The following is a 16,217-nucleotide window of genomic DNA, read 5'->3' as shown; positions in this document are numbered from 1 at the left end:
CAACTACTAGCAAAGCATATAGAGTTTGGAATTTAGAAAGTGGTACTCTTGAAAAAGTTCATGATGTTAAATTTGATTAAACCAAGGGTTTACAAGAAGAGAATGAGAACTTGGAAGATGTCAGATGCATTTAACTTTCAAATGCCATGAAGAACATGGATGCTGGTGAATTGAGGCCTAGGCAAATGAATGATGATGAAGATGATCAAGTGCAAGTGCTCTCTAAGTCAAATATTCAAGATGGTATACATCAAGCTAGTATAAGTGACTCTCATGATAATGAATAAAATCAAGTGGCTAGTACATCATCTCAACCCAATGATCAAGCAAGTGCAAGCAATCAAGTTCTAATCCTCTAACCAACCAGTATTACAAGGGATTATCCATTGGACACTATCATTGGTGATATTTTAAGAGGTGTGCAAACTAGATCAAGATTGGCTTCATTTTATGAGTATTTCTCATTTGTGTCATCCATTAAACCAAAGAAGATAGATGAAGCATTGAAGGATGTTGATTGAGTGAATGCTATGCTTGAAGAATTAAATAACTTCACAAGAAATCAAGTATGGGAATTAGTGGAGAGACCAAAGGGACACAATGTGATTAAAACCAAATGGGTCTTTAGAAACAAGCAAGATCAAGATGGGATAGTAGTAAGGAACAAAGCAAGATTGGTAGCACAAGTTTATATACAAGTTGAAGGTCTTAACTTTAGAGAAACGTTGGCGTCGGTCTTCGATCGAACGCTGGGTCACTTCGTGATCGGACGCTGAGTGGGTGCGTTCGGTCCCACTGACGTGGCTGTGCACAGAGGAGACGTTGAGTGACCGGACGCTGGGTGAGTCTGGTCATGATTTTTCGCTTCTAGTGCCTTACTAGAAACGACCAGATGCTGGTGTTGGTGCATCCAGTCACTTTGAGCAGGGCGTCCGGTCACTATTTAAATGTACTGATGACCGTTGAGATCGGGTGATCAGCGTTTGAAGTCGATGGCACGTGGCAAGCATCGGGCGATCGGACACTGGGGTCCCGCGTCCGGTCGATCTGAAGGCGAGCAGTGCCCAGTGAAGGGGTACAACGGCTCTATTTTGTGGGGGCTTCTATTTAAGCCCCATGGCCGGCTCAAGCTCACTCTCTTGGTCATTTGCATTGACATAGCAACCTTGTGAGCTTAGCCAAAGCCCTCTCACTCATCTCCATCATAGATTCAACATCTTTGTGAGATTAGGAGTGAATCCAAGTGCATTGCTTAAGTGTTTGCATCTAGAGGCACTTGGTGTTCGTGTTTCGCTGCGGGATTTGCTTGTTACTCTTAGTGGTTGCTGCCACCTAGACGGCTTAGAGCAGCGAGGATCATCGAGCGGAGAATGGTGATTATCTCCGGCTCCGATCGTAGTGATTGTGGGGGGTTCTTCACCTTTCCCCTGCGGAGAGCCAAAAGGTACTCTAGTGAATTGCTCGTGGCTTGTGTGATCCTCATCTTGTGTTGGTTGTGTGGCACCCTATTGAGGGTTTGGCGTGTGATGCCAATTAGCGCGTGAACCTCCAAGTGAGTGAATCGCCACAACGAGGACTATCTTGCCGGCAAGCAAGTGAACCTCGATAAAAAATCTTTGTGTCATCATTTGATTCTGAGGTAATTGATCTTAATTGGTATTCATTCTTGTGATTGATTGACTCCTTCATCGACACGACGGTATAACCATCTTGCTCACTCTTTTTACATTACCACAAACTAGTTGTCAAGCTCTTTAGTGTAGCTAGTTGTGAGAGCTTGTTAATTTGGTTAGTGTGGCTCTTTAGTTAGCATTTGAGAGCGCACTAACTTAGTCTAGCGACATAGTCATTGTGTGGATAAAAACTATATAAACTAGAATTTTGGTAGGTGACTTGCATTTTTAGTAGGCTAGCGCAACACTTGCTTCGCCTCATAATTGTTTAATTGGTTTGTTAAGTATTGTTCTAGAAATTTTTAATAGGCTATTCACCCCCCTCTAGCCATTAGGACCTTTCACTATCATCACAGGAATGCAAAAGCAATTAGAAAAAGTGAAGCTCAAAAGCAATCAGAAGTTGAGTGTTTGAGATTTTTTAAGAGTGAAAAGGTTGCAGCATTCAGAGCATAAACTGAAAGACCTTTTGTTGCTACCCTCATGTTTAGACAAGGCTTCAACAATCTCAAACATTAGCACACAATTCTCATTTTTTTAAAGGTCCAATAGATATAAAATACCCCAAACTAAACTAACCAGAAATTGTGAAAATTATGAAAATATTTAAAATGCTTGCTAAGGAACACGATCTTACTCAATGGCAGACACCAGTTGTTTAACTATTGAAGCTGGAGGAAAGGTCAGCTTTGTTGAACAAGTTGTCTCAATTGGTATGCTTGAGAAATCCTCGTTCCCCGAGCGAGGGGCTTATTTCTAATTCCTAGAACCACAAAGATTTTAGCATTATACGTGAAGATCCAACTGGTTAAGCAAACGAAATAAATTAGAGAATTTAAGCATTCAACAAAGGAGACTTTTGTGGGCTTAACCAAGATAAAAAAAATAGACTAACTATAGAACCATGAATATTGCCCCTGACAGCTCCCGCAAACTCAATATCTGGTCCAATTCATCATAAATGAATGCTCCATTTGACTGTGTTTAACACACCCAACTCCCCCAAGTTCGTCATATAAAAAATGCTCAGAAGAAGCTCAGCTCAGCCATATGCGTGCATCGAATCCACACCTTGGAGCATTGACTGAAGCCTAAAAATAAATAACAAGGTAACTGCAAGTATTAACTGAAAGGTCTCAACTTTTCTAAGCCCCACAAAGCTTGAATTCAGAGCTTCATAATTCTGTTGCGTACCACTATGAGAACAAAGAAGCACACAAGCGAGTAACATTTCAATTGTCTGGAACAATAACACTTCCACCACAAGTTGATCAATTCACCACTTTGTAAGTGACGATGTACCACCAATCCCACCATCACAACAGCCCAATTGCTTCCACCTCAAGTGGATGGATTCAGCACCTAGTTCACCTTCTCGTCAGTCGCCACGTACCACCAATCCACCAACACAGCGCGAGCACCGGACTGGATGCAGCAGCATCGAATTGGTCGAGTAGAGTGACAGAAACCCGTACCTCATCGGCTCATCACGTGGCGACGGCGTCTTCACGTCCGGCTCCCGCCCCGTGGCGCTCACTTCGGCCTCCCGATCCAGGGACGTACTCGGTGACGGCACCCCGCTACGCCCGCTGAATCCTTCAGCATCTACGCCCCCACCACAACTGATCTCATGGCCGAAGCTCATTAGATTCGGACGTGGAAATGAACATCGAGGGCGAGACCCGGTCGACCATGCACGAACGTACCTCGGAGGTTGGCCTTGATGTCGGTGAGCAAGCGGGTGGCGGCGGAGTGGATGTTGGTGAGCACGCAACCCTAGCCCCGGGGTCGGGTGCCGTGGCCGGCCCGCGCCGAGAACCGGCGGCCTTGCGCCTTGGTGGCCGCAAGACTCACCGGGATCACAGAGCAGGTGCAGCGGGCGAGGGCGGCCGCGGCTGGCGACGGTGACAGCACGGGTGCGACGTCTAGCGAGGCCGGCGGGCGAGGGCGACGATCAAGGCCGCGTGAGGCGCGAGGGCGAGGGCAGTGCTGGCCGCGCCGATGGTGGGTGCGCGCGACGTCGGGTGCGATGGATCTACGACGGCGGTGCGAGGACACGGGCTGGTGGCGGCGACGTGGCCTAACGCCACTGGTCGACACGATCGTACCGCGCTAGGGAGGGGAGGAAGGAGCGCACGATCGTACCGCGGGGGAAGGAAGGAACGCGCATTGGGTGCATGATTGACGGCGCGGTGTCGAAATTTTGTTTCACACGATGGAACGGAGTGCGTGTGGTAATTTTTTTCGCACGTGTACTTGTCCTGCTAGGTAGACACGAGGGCGCATGACCTATCGTCCTGCCGGGTAGATGTTGACCGTAGGAAATTTTTAGTTATAGAGATAGAGATAGAGATAGAGATGGATCGGCTCGCATGTCCACATGTCGCGTTTTCATTGGAAGTGCGCAACATGACGGGTGCGTACGGTCCCTACCTAATTTTTTTCTTCTGTTTTGACCGTTGGAGGATTGCCTAATATAACGAACAAGTCCGAATACGTGGTTGGGTTGAGATCGTTCCTTACAATATATATTTGTAACAAATACAAAAGCCAGACTCTACACCACGTCTGATAGTACATAGATACTTCAATCGTGAAATCTCCGAGGGAGTCCACACAGAAACTATCTACGGGCCTTCGACAACCTTGCAGGCCGGCTTCTCGGCGGCGGCGGTGGAAGCGGCGTCCGGGCATACGAAGAACAAGTAGAAGCCCGCAAGGATGGTCACCGCGGCCATCGACCACACGACGGCGGCGACAGGCGCGGGCATCAACGGGGCAACTCTGCCGGAAAACATGACCGTCAGGGTGGTGGTGAGGGCCCATACTGCCGCCTTCACCTGCAACCTCCTGGGCGATTCCGGGGGCAATCTCTCGAACACACCAAGCAGGTGGAAGAGAAGGACGACGCAGAAGAAGGAGACGGTTACAAACAGTATGGACCGGGGATCGTGTCTCGAGTGGTAGATGGCTATCACGCTGTTGAGCCCGAGAAAGGACAGGGCGACGGCCGAGGCGCATGATGACGTTCCGCCATTGGAGGAGGCTCCGGTGGGGGTGGGGTTGTCTTCGGCGCGAGGAGGATTTAGGGAGAGTTTGAGCTCACTGTTCACGAGCGATTTGCCATAGTCCATGAAGTATCCTCTCGCCCAGGCTTTGCTTCGCGCGAGTTCTTACCAGCAGCTAGGACGGATCCATTTATAGAGTCGGGCGAGAGTTTCTAGCTTGCAGAGAACCATCAAAGGAGGTCACCATGAAATTTCCTTTAGCTTTGTGATCGGTACTGGCCGCGCGCTTTTGTCCCACGTCCACAATTTCCTTGCATCCTGGTGGAAATTTCCATTGCATTCTGCTGGAGTAGTTAGTCCCCGTTTAGTTCCCAAAAAATTTTGCATAGTAACCGTCACATCAAATCTTACGACACATGCATGGAGTACTAAATGTAGACGAAAAAAAAACTAATTACACAGTTGACCGAGAAATCGCGAGACGAAACTTTTGAACCTAATTAGTCCATAATTAGACATTAATTATTAAATACAAACGAAATGCTACAGTGAGCCAAAATCTAAAAAATTTTGGATCTAAACGCACCCTTAGTGTGTGCACAAAGAGAAGACTTGCCAGTTGGCACCTTGAGTCGTCGCTGACGTACGTGAAAGTTTACGCCCGCGCGTTGATTCGCTGTTTGCATATGTAACGATCCAAAAAAAAAGAACACACACATCTAAATTTGCAAGTTTTTAATTTTTTTCTACAAAAAATATGAATGGTGTTGTGCATAGGAAAATAGCCAAAGGTTCATATAATTAAGTCTAACTTAATTATGAAGTGAGTTGCTTCTTATGGATCTTTGACTTGATTATCACCTAGAAATATTTTCTGAGAAACCCAATCATATGTGTATTTGTATGAATGTTAATACATGACATATAGGCCCTAATAGAAATAGTTAAGAATTGAAGAAGAAATAGGAGAAGGGTTCAAAGCACTAGCCTAATCGCACGTACATGGCCACTAGTCCCTATCTATATTTACATTCAGTATTAAAGTAAGGATATTTATTTCTCCTTAGCTCAATTTGTCACTCTCTTCCCAATCCTCCAGTCCCTTACCTCTGCTCCTCTTGGTCTGCCACTCTCCCCCATATGTCCCTCACTCCCACCCCTCTAAGGCTCTCCGCTGTCTGTACATATATGTTACTCCTACCCTCATCGAGATCTAGTCTACTAGAGATAATTGTATTCTCCTTCGCCACAAAATTACAATTTTGAGCTGCAAAACCTTCCGACGATGCAGCCATCAATGCTCTTTCATCGTTTCAGATGTGTTTCGGACTAGTTTTAGAATGTTGAATCTTGCGACATGTCTAATATTTTAGGGTTGATTGTTAAATTCAGCATAAGGACTAAAATTTGGTTTCAATGTTTAACATAACTATGTTGTGCATCAAGAAAAGCCACTAGGAAAGAAGACGATGGAAGAATCTAGATAGAATATTATTTTTTATATTTTAAATTTTTTCATGTGTCCTAATTTGGAGATGTACGTTGAAAAAAGTTGGATTAGACATTATTTATTTTATATTAGTAGGTTTGAACTTGATTTTTTCTTGGATTTTAATCAGATTTATCTATATGGATTTTAATTATATGCTTAAACTGTAGTAAAAATTTCATACTCATGGGATCATGTATAACTTAATTATAGATTTATTTAAGTGTATGCTTGTTAAAAAATATTTATAAATCTATAACTAAGTCATGCATGATCCAATCAGTATGAAAATTTTACTACAGTTCAAGCATACAATAATTATCCCACCATAAAAATTTCACCATAATTGGACCATAAAAACTGCAGCTATGAATTAATTACATAAAAGCATAGATCTAAAACTACAACAAAAAATTTGTACTAAAGCATATCATATTATATGTTCAATGTGTAGATCTACTCATGTGGAGTCCAATAAAATTAGATTTCCCATTTTAGGATTTTTCTATGATTTACTATGATTTTTTAAAGATTCATCCAAAAAAAATAAAAAAAAAAGACAAAACCGCCTTTGAAAACCGCTTATATCCAATCAGGAGGTAAAACGAACAGTTTTAAAAGTTTAGAGAGGTGGTTTACCCGGTTTTAAGTTCGGAAGGAAAAGCGGAGTTTCTTAAAAGTTGAGAGATCTAATATGGACTTTAATGCAGGAACGGGAATCTCAGCGTAGGTGGGCCGTTTATCAAAAAGGTGACAACTGAAACCCAGGAAAAAAACATGCATGGATTGTGTTGGCCCACAATAGCACACCATCTCGAGCCGAGCACGGAGTAGCAATGATGCGCCTCACAGCATTCAAATTCAAACTGGCCGCTCCGGAGCCTCGCCAATTGATCTTGATGTTGACTTTTCAAGGCCTGTCGTGTGATTGTGTCTCCAAAATATGTACGGAGTACTACTCCAACGAAATTTCTATCCATCATCCGGGTGATGGGTATTTATGTTTTCATCCACCCTTAGTTTGTTGCCGTTTGTCATGTGGGCTCAATTTGTTTTTGTTTTTTTTTTTTTGCCCATTTGTATGTCTCGTCGAGCTTTTCTCTTTGTCTTCATCGTTGATTCTATTCTGTAGATCTGTCTCAGTATGTCCTTCCTTTTATCCGTTCTTTTTTTTTTGTCTCCAAGTTGATCGTGGGTGTGTTTAGTTGCCCGGTACTGTTTAGTTGCCCGGTACAACCGTTGACTAATTATGCTCAAAACATTCGTCTCCCAAAGTACAACCAAACTATGTAATTAGTTATTTTTTTTACCTATATTTAATACTTCATGCATGTGTTTAAAGATTTGATGTGATGTGATGTGATAGAGAATCTTGCACTATACCAAATTTGGAGGTGCAAAGTTGATGGAACTAAATAAGACCGTCTTCAGTTAGCTTGCCTAAAGGAATCAGAGTGGTTGGATATGTACAGAGGGGCACGTGACTTCTTGTGTGAGTTGTTGCGGAGTGGTTGAATTATTCTATTATATTTTTCCATTCATTTTTCTTTGTCGTTTCATATAAATCCTATAGGTGACGGTGTTTAATTATGACTGGCTCAAAAAGTGGTTCATAACGGCTTGTCCGGATGACACGAGGGACGTGCCGCGTGCCCAGGCTCAGGGCTGTGTACTTGAGTTCGTCGCACTCGCACGTATCCTGCCATAGGTCCCGTTCGCTTGGACAAAATTTGGAGGAGTCTGTTCGAATTTGAATGAGTCTGTTCTAGATGAAAAAAGAAACGGATCTAGTTAGTTTTAAAGGCACACGAACAAGACCATAATGCCACGAACTAATTAGCATGGAAGCTCGGTAAAAGGAATTCTGTCGCGGATGATGAACTTGGACAAAATTTGGAGGAGTCTGTTCGAATTTGAATGAGTCTGTTCTAGATGAAAAAAGAAACGGATCTAGTCAGTTTTAAAGGCACACGAACAAGACCATAATGCCACGAACTAATTAGCATGGAAACTCGGTAAAAGGAATTCTGTCGCGGATGATGAAAAAGGAATGCTGTTTCAAAGGCTCCCCATCTAGTCTAGCACGCATATGTGTTGACAGGAACGAGTGTCTGCTGCAACCTCCATCTACTCCCTGATGTTGACTCACACCTATAGCAGCATCCGTCGAAAATGACACTAACAACAAACAGGCCGTTTCTTTCGGCTGAATTGGCTTATAAGTCATGGCTGAAAATACTACTGGCTGGTTTGGTGTGAGAGAAAACACTGTTTATGCCGTGAATTATAAGCCAGATACGAGCGAATAAGTCGAAACGAATATGCTTTGCGAGCTGAGAAAGAACTATCATTTGTCTTTTATGTAGGTCACACTGCCGAATCCCTAGTAAAAACATGCTATGTTGCATGTCATCAGCATATTTAATGGCAAAATAAATTCGGTTAAGCATAGTCTCTCTCCTATAATATATTGCATTCTATGAATTTTAAGATAAATTAAAAGAGAACATAAAAGACATATATATCTTTATTTTATTTCCTAATCAGACGCTATTATTAATATGGTTAATGATGATTGGTTGATAAATAGAAAGTATTTAATGTAAAATTAAGTTTTGTCCTCTAGAATGCATTATATTTGAGGAAAAATTTTGAATGCTAAAATATACTATATTACAGGACGGATGGACTACCTGATGACTGATGATTCATGTCAACAGGCACAGTTAGGCAAATAAGGCCATTGTTTACAAATTTCATGGAGATGCATGATTTGTTTCTAGTAACGCTCTTTGATTGATTGATGTATGCTGGTCCCGCAATTTTGGCATCAATGTTTCCCTACGACCTTGATTAGTTTCTCTCCTAAAATTTAGTCCATATTTCATCGAATATTTAGACACATATATATAATATTAAATATAAATTAAAAAATAATTAATTATATAGATTACGACTAATTTAAGAGGCGATTTTTTTTAAACCTAACTGGCCCTTGTTTAGTTCGCGAAAAGTTTTCTCAAAAAGTGCTACAGTACTCGTCACATCGAATCTTGCGATACGTGCATGGAACATTAAATGTAGACGGAAAAAAAACTAATTACACAGCTTGGTTGAAAATTGCGAGACGAACGTTTTGAGCCTAATTAGTCCATGATTGAACACTAATTAACAAATAAAAACGAAAATGCTACTGTAGCTAAATTTCTAACGTTTCGCGAACTAAAGGGCTTGACAACGAAACAAAACGCACCACCAAAGCAACGCATCCCCGGCTCCGCTCCGCTCCCCGTCTGTGTCTGTGTGCCTTCCCCACGTCGCCGGCCGCGCCGCCCTCTTCAAATCGCCTCACGAAAATCCCCAAGCCGGACCCATCCCAAGCCCAAACGCCGCCAGCTATGTCGTCTCGCTTCCCCCACGGCGGCGGCGACCACCGCGGGGGCGACGCGGGCGACGCCGCCCTCGCCCGCGACATCGTCACGCTCCACAAGGCGCTCTCCCTCGACCCCTCCGCCCGCCGCCGCCGCTCCCTACCGCTCCCCTCCCCATCCCCCGCCGCCACCGAGCAGCCGCGCCACAAGCCCCGGCTCAAGCCCTCCTTCTCCACCTCCTCGTCGCGCAAGCTCCTGCCGTCCACCGCCAACTCCTCCTCCGCTTCCACTTCCACTTCCTCTTCCTCGTCCTCGTCCTCGTCCTCGTCCTCCTTCTGGAAGAAGTCCCTGACCGCCATCTCGCACCTGGGCCGTCGCCGCCTCGACTGCGCGTTCGCGCTGCACGTGCACTCCGTCGACGGCCTCCCCGCTGCGCTCGATGGGTCCGCGGTCTCCGTCCAGTTCTGCCGGATGTCCGTGTCCGCCTCCACCCTCTCCGTCCCGGCCGCCCTCGGCGCCGCCGCGTTCGAGGAGGCGCTCAAGCTGCGGTCCCCGGTCTACTTCTCCCGCGGCGCAAAGGCCGTGGTCAAGTACGAGCCCCGCGCCTTTGCTGTCTCCGTCGCCGCCTCCACTCTCGAGCTCGGTAAGCACGAGGTCGACCTCACCCGCCTGCTCCCGCTCTCGTTCGACGATCTCGAGGACGGCGGCGAATCCGGCTTCGGCAAGTGGAGCACCAGCTTCCGGCTGTCCGGCCTCGCCCGCGGCGCGCGGCTTAACGTAACCTTCTCTTGCTCGCTCCTCGCGGGCGGCGGCGCCAGCGAGCAGCACAAGGCCGGGGAAGTGGCGGGGCTGCGGCGCGGGTCCATGGCGCGGCCGGTGTCGGTGCAGGCGCCGACGCCTGTGCCGGCGCGGAGCAGGGACGTGAGGGTGCTCCACGAGGTGCTGCCCAGCTTAAGGTCTGCCAGGTCGCTGCCTTTTGTTGGTGACGGGGGTCCTGATGCGAGGAAGGAGGAGGTGGCAGCGCTGGACTGCACGGAGGGTTCTCCGGAGGCAAAGCACTGCACATCTGTAGAGGTTAAGAAGGGGGACTCGGTGTGTCCAGATGGCGATTGGGGCACGGTGGAGTTCAATGTTGTTGAGCATGGAGTTGAGGTTGCTCCAGATGACCCACAAAGGCTGAAACATGTGGAAACCAGCTATGCTGCTGATCAAAATGAGGATTCAGGGTTTAAAATTGACGAAGAGGGATCATTCAAGCCTGTGCTAATAAGCGGTGATGTCGCTGAAGATCAGACTGTTGGAGTGAAGACTGAGGACCCACAAAGGCTCAAACATGTGGAAACCAGCTATGCTGCTGATCAAAATGAGGATTCAGGGTTTAAAATTGACGAAGAGGGATCATTCAAGCCTGTGCTAATAAGCGGTGATGTCGCTGAAGATCAGATTGTTGGAGTGAAGACTGAGGTGGCAGTCAGTGATGTTGCTGTTCAAAGGGAGAATGTGGAAGACAAAGAGGATGGAATAATCAAAGCCGCTTCACTGCCTACTGTTGCTCGGGAAGCAGAGGGTCAGTTTGGAGCATATGCAGAACTGGAGGACCTGGAATGTATTTTGAACGAGCTCTCAGTTGCTGAGCCTGAGGAATTTGAATCACCAGTTGTAGAAGATAAGCATTCTAGGCGATTGAGCTGCACAGGAGTGACTGATAGTTACAAGTCTGCCAGCAGGAAGGGCAGATCGCGCAGCATGGATGTTTCAACAGATTCTGTTGCTAATGAGTTCTTGGATATGCTTGGCATAGAGCATAGCCCATTTGGGCAACCCTCAGATAGTGATTCCGAGTCACCGAGAGAACGACTATGGAAGCAGTTTGAAAAGGAAGCGCTAGCATCTGGCAACGCTATTCTTGGTTTGGACTTTGAAGACAGGATTGAAGGACCTATTTGTGAGGATGTTGTGGAGGATTTCGATCTCTCTGCAATGATACATGAAGCTGAGCTCGAGCTTCAGAATGGAAGCCAACCCATAGATACCAAATTTCGAGCTAAGTCACTGGAAGACGAAGAAACTGAGGCTTTAATGCGTCAATTTGGGCTAAACGAGAAGTCTTTCCAATCTTCTCCACCTGAAAGTAGAAGTGGGTTTGGTAGCCCCATTAACCTCCCACCTGAGCAGCCCCTGGAGCTACCGCCGTTGGCCGAAGGTTTAGGCCCATTTATCCAGACCAAAGATGGAGGATTTCTGCGATCAATGAACCCAGCCCTGTTCAAAAATGCAAAGAACAACTGCAGCTTGGTTATGCAGGCTTCTTCTCCGATTGTATTGCCGGCAGAGATGGGATCTGGGATTATGGATATATTGCATGGTCTGGCATCAGTTGGAATTGAGAAGTTATCAATGCAGGCAAACAAACTTATGCCCTTGGAAGATGTTAATGGTAAAATGATGCAGCAGATTGCCTGGGAAGCTGCTCCAGCTCTGGAGTCTACTGAAAGGTTTGTTATCTTCCTTTTCATGCTTGTTTGTGCTTTTTCCTTCTTTATCCTATGCCTTGCTTAAAGGTTTTTTTCTCTTTTATCAATGCAGATATGATGCATTGGACTATCATAGCATCGATGCTTTGGTAGGAGCGGGTGGAAATGCTCCCTCTGCTAAGAAGAAGAAAGGTCGGTGCGCTGATCTTTCATCATCCTTGGGTGGGGAGAATGCTTCAGAGTATGTTTCACTTGAGGACCTTGCACCATTAGCTATGGAAAAGATTGAAGCCCTTTCCATCGAGGGTTTGAGGATACAATCTGGCATGTCAGAAGAAGATGCACCCTCCAATATCAGTGCGAAGCCTATTGGGGAATTTTCATCTCTGCAAGGAAAGTGTGCAGAGAATACCTTGTCCATTGGTTTAGAGGGAACTGCAGGTTTGCAACTTCTGGATGTTAAGCAAAGTGGAGAAGAAGTTGATGGATTAATGGGCTTGTCAATCACTCTAGATGAGTGGATGAGGCTTGATTCTGGGGTAGTGGACGAAGAAGAACAATACAGTGACCGGACATCGAAGATACTTGCTGCTCACCATGCAAAATCTATGGAGTTAGTTGCTGAAAACCGGAATGGAGACAGAAAGAGCAGGAGATCTGGTAGAAGATGGGGCTTGTTAGGGAATAACTTTACGGTTGCTCTCATGGTTCAACTGCGTGACCCACTACGCAACTACGAGCCAGTGGGCACACCAATGCTGGCATTAATTCAAGTTGAAAGGGTTTTTGTACCCCCAAAGCCCAAAATCTACAGTACTGTCTTAGACAAAGGCAACAGCGAGCAGGATGATGAAGAACCCAAGACCGAAGAGGTTCCAGATAAGGCATTGGTTACGGAAGAGAAGGCTGAGGAATTAGAGGATCCCATTCCCCAATTCAAGGTTACAGAAGTGCATGTTGCTGGTTTCAAGAGCGAACCTGAGAAGATGAAACCATGGGGCAATCAAACGCAGCAGCAATCTGGCTCTAGATGGTTGCTTGCAGCTGGCATGGGCAAGGGAAACAAGCATCCTCTGATGAAATCCAAAGCTATCGTGAAGCCAACCAAAGAGGCGGCTGGTCAGGCAGGAGACACCCTCTGGAGCATTTCTTCGCGTGTTCATGGAGCAGGGACCAGGTGGGGCGAGCTAACAGGGAACAAGAGTCATTCACGGAACCCAAATATCATGCTTCAAAAGGACAAGAGATTTCGGTGATGGCTTGGCGATTCAGTAGCTAGTGCCAGGAAGGTTGGTCTATCTCCTTAGAAGGGGGCTTACTTATCTGCAATTGGACCTTGCTGGGAATGTTCCTAGTGGATTGTGGAATCATGTCATGTACATTGAGTTCTCTTGCATAGAATCAGTTTTCATATGCTGCATAGTTTGTTTTTGGTGTTCCTTCCGTAGTCTCGTGAGAACCATACAGAGAAACTGGTGTTTCTCTTGTCACAATTAGAGCGGCTTCTGCCTCTGAAGGTGAGACACCGTCTTCCTTTGCAGGCTGCCATAGCCGTCATACATCTCTTGTTATCTTGTTAATCATTCGTCCATAGCTTGGTGTGATCATCTTATATCAATTTCTGTTGTGTATAAAGATGAGCACAACAAACTGTGAGATCAGTTTGTTCGGATTTACCTTGTCACTATTTTCATCGATGTTTTTCCTACAGAAACATGAATGCCGGCCTGCCACAGAAAGCCAGAAGCTCTGGGGGTGGGCACGCGTGTTATGACTCAAGAAAGGCCCTTTTATTTATTTTACATTATTACAAGTGTAAAATGGGCGTCAGTTTCTTTGAATGCTACACTGATAAGGGAACCCTGTGATCTTTTAATCTTCTTTTTACCATCGCATGAATTACATCTCATCTTCTTTAACCGTTTCATGAATCACCACCTTTTACAGATTGGCAGCGTTGCATCATGGAGCTTTCTGGGCAGGTTAGCAAGAGTTCATTGACTCCCCGTGGCTATGATGATTCTATCTACGAGGGTCCCCATGGTCCCATAAAAGCTTCGTTGGTTGGACCTTGGACGCAAACTTTGTCTAAGGAATTTGCGGGTCCTGTCTCGATTGACAGTTCATCAAATCATCATTCGGCACAGGGGCAAAAGAAAATCGCTGGAATCTGTTCTCGTGATCTCATCCAGGGGGCGCTTGATTATTGTCCATCCAAACGACGAAACCAGAGAAGCAGGTAACGGAGCCCTCGTTTTTGACAGGAAACGCCAGCCTCCCGTCTTGTTCTGCCTGGATTTCTTTTGTTCAATTTTTGTGTGCACAACTTGAGCAGCGTAAGCATAAGCAGTAGCCCAGCTGCCCAGTTCAAACTACGGTGCACCGGAAGTCCGGAACAAAAGCTGGTTGGTGGTAGTTGCGTTCGTTGGTCAGCTGCGCTGCGCATATGAGACCATGGCGCGGGTGCCAGTGGTGCGCTGGATCCAAGCCAACTCGGCCGCGGCTTTCTCGTTTACTGGCTGCCTGGCTGGTATAAGTGGTAGTAAGCGGTAACCGTGAGCATCTTGCTTGCCTGAGAGCATAGTTTTGCTGGCATCTGATAGGAGGGTGACAATTTCAGCTTGCAGATCTGCAAGCAAGGATAACCATCAGCCAGCATGGTATCTTACCACTTCCAGTATTCTAAAAACCAAGAAATGCGATATTTTAATCTCGTTCAAAAGCCGGAGACAACCGAAGCCTGGACCTTTTCTGGATCCTGAAAGTGTCAAGATAAAACCTTTCCGGGATCCTAATACAATCCGTGGAGAATTCCAGAAGCTGTTCGGCTGATGGTTTCTGTGGCTGATAAGCCGGCTGAAGCCGATTTGTTACGAGAGAGTGAATTTGTTACGAGAGAGAAAACACTGTTCCAATCTGTTTTCTTTTCTTACAGTTTCAGCGACCATCTCCCAGACTTAAATTAATGTGTATTGAAATGGACGGCACGCCAGCCACAAGGACGCGGCGGTGGTTGCACTCGCGCGACGCCGCCATCATCGCATCGCGGTGGCCGGTGGCGGTTGATTTCTTACCTTCTCCGCCAGCCAGTTTTCCCCCACGGCGTACCAGTGAAAGAGTGAGGCGTACACCGAAAACCAGTAGGAACCCATGAGCTAGCGGTCGGGCTTGAACGGACACCGACACGTACCCACCAGTCCGTCCGCGCCCCTGTTTTCCTCTAGCCGTTTCAAACTCTGAGGGTACCCGTCGTCGCATCCGCCGGAACAGCAAGCATCCCGTCTGGTTTGTTATACTCCGAACCTACTCGGTCCTGTGGATCGTGCGTTGCGTTCGTTCGTTCGTTAGGGTGCGCATGTTGTGGCAAGCACGGCCTGCAGCTGTTGAAAACCCGGGAGCTAGTGCTGGGACGGCAATGCTGCAGCCTGCAACCATGCTGCCCCTGCTGGCCGATGCCTAGTTGCCTACTACTACCTCATCACGTCTTGGACCAAGAAAACTGTGGCGAAGGCGGTGGACAGGTCGTGGCGAAAACGTACCTGCACGACCTTGGCAACTACACCGATAGTAACTGTATGTACACGCCGGCCGCGCCCGGCCGGGGTACCATAACAAGAAGTTGCTGACGGCAGCACCGGATTTTTTTACAGGGCAGAGGAGTCCTAAAATGCCTGGCCTGTCGTGCAACTGCTGCCAGTCTTGTTCACTGTTCCACCATCCAACGAACGAAACAAACGTGCCGCGTTTGAGCTGGAAGGATGAGGATGCGGCCAATATTTTCATCCGCACCGGGGTCCATGACAGGCGAGTACCGCGCGCGGACAGGTACAGCTGAGCTGATCGGGCCGTGGAGACGAGTTGTGTTACGACGCGTGCTAGCTTAGCTCTTCCATTTGCTGCAAGCAAGCAAGCCGTCATAATCATGTATGCGCTTTCCCGTCGAAATGCTCGAGAGATCTGGAATTGATCAGGAGAGTTTGCTTACGCCGTTTTCGGTAAACTAGCTTAAACCTACCCCGTTGATTAGTTAGATTATGTTTTGTTCATTTTTTATTTGTACATCCCAGAATATACGACGAAATACAGTACAGCCCACTGTCAATAAGTTCATCATACATATTCAAAACGGAATGTCATGCACGTGTGGTCCACGAGAATAAGAACTAGTTCGTCGTCCTGATAAGCTGCAATATTTATTTCCT

At 46.4% G+C, this 16,217-nt stretch overlaps 2 protein-coding genes across 2 annotated transcripts; one reads left to right on the top strand and one right to left on the bottom strand.

The window, feature by feature from the left end:
• Positions 1–4,124: 4,124 nt before the first annotated feature.
• On the bottom strand, positions 4,125–4,875 carry LOC136458864 (uncharacterized). Its single transcript, XM_066458772.1, has one exon. The coding sequence runs from the start codon at positions 4,805–4,807 to the stop codon at positions 4,301–4,303; it is 507 nt and encodes a 168-aa protein (XP_066314869.1). The 5' UTR covers positions 4,808–4,875; the 3' UTR covers positions 4,125–4,300.
• Positions 4,876–9,416: 4,541 nt separating this feature from the next.
• LOC136456455 (protein PLASTID MOVEMENT IMPAIRED 1-RELATED 1-like) lies at positions 9,417–13,433 on the top strand. The gene is made up of 2 exons (XM_066456334.1): positions 9,417–12,036; positions 12,128–13,433. The coding sequence occupies exons 1-2, from the start codon at positions 9,569–9,571 to the stop codon at positions 13,269–13,271; spliced, it is 3,612 nt and encodes a 1,203-aa protein (XP_066312431.1). The 5' UTR covers positions 9,417–9,568; the 3' UTR covers positions 13,272–13,433.
• The last annotated feature ends 2,784 nt before the right edge of the window (positions 13,434–16,217 follow it).

The sequence above is a fragment of the Miscanthus floridulus genome, chromosome 6 (genome assembly GCF_019320115.1).
Source record: "Miscanthus floridulus cultivar M001 chromosome 6, ASM1932011v1, whole genome shotgun sequence".
NCBI lineage: Eukaryota > Viridiplantae > Streptophyta > Magnoliopsida > Poales > Poaceae > Miscanthus > Miscanthus floridulus.
This window is presented reverse-complemented; position numbering and strand designations above follow the sequence as displayed.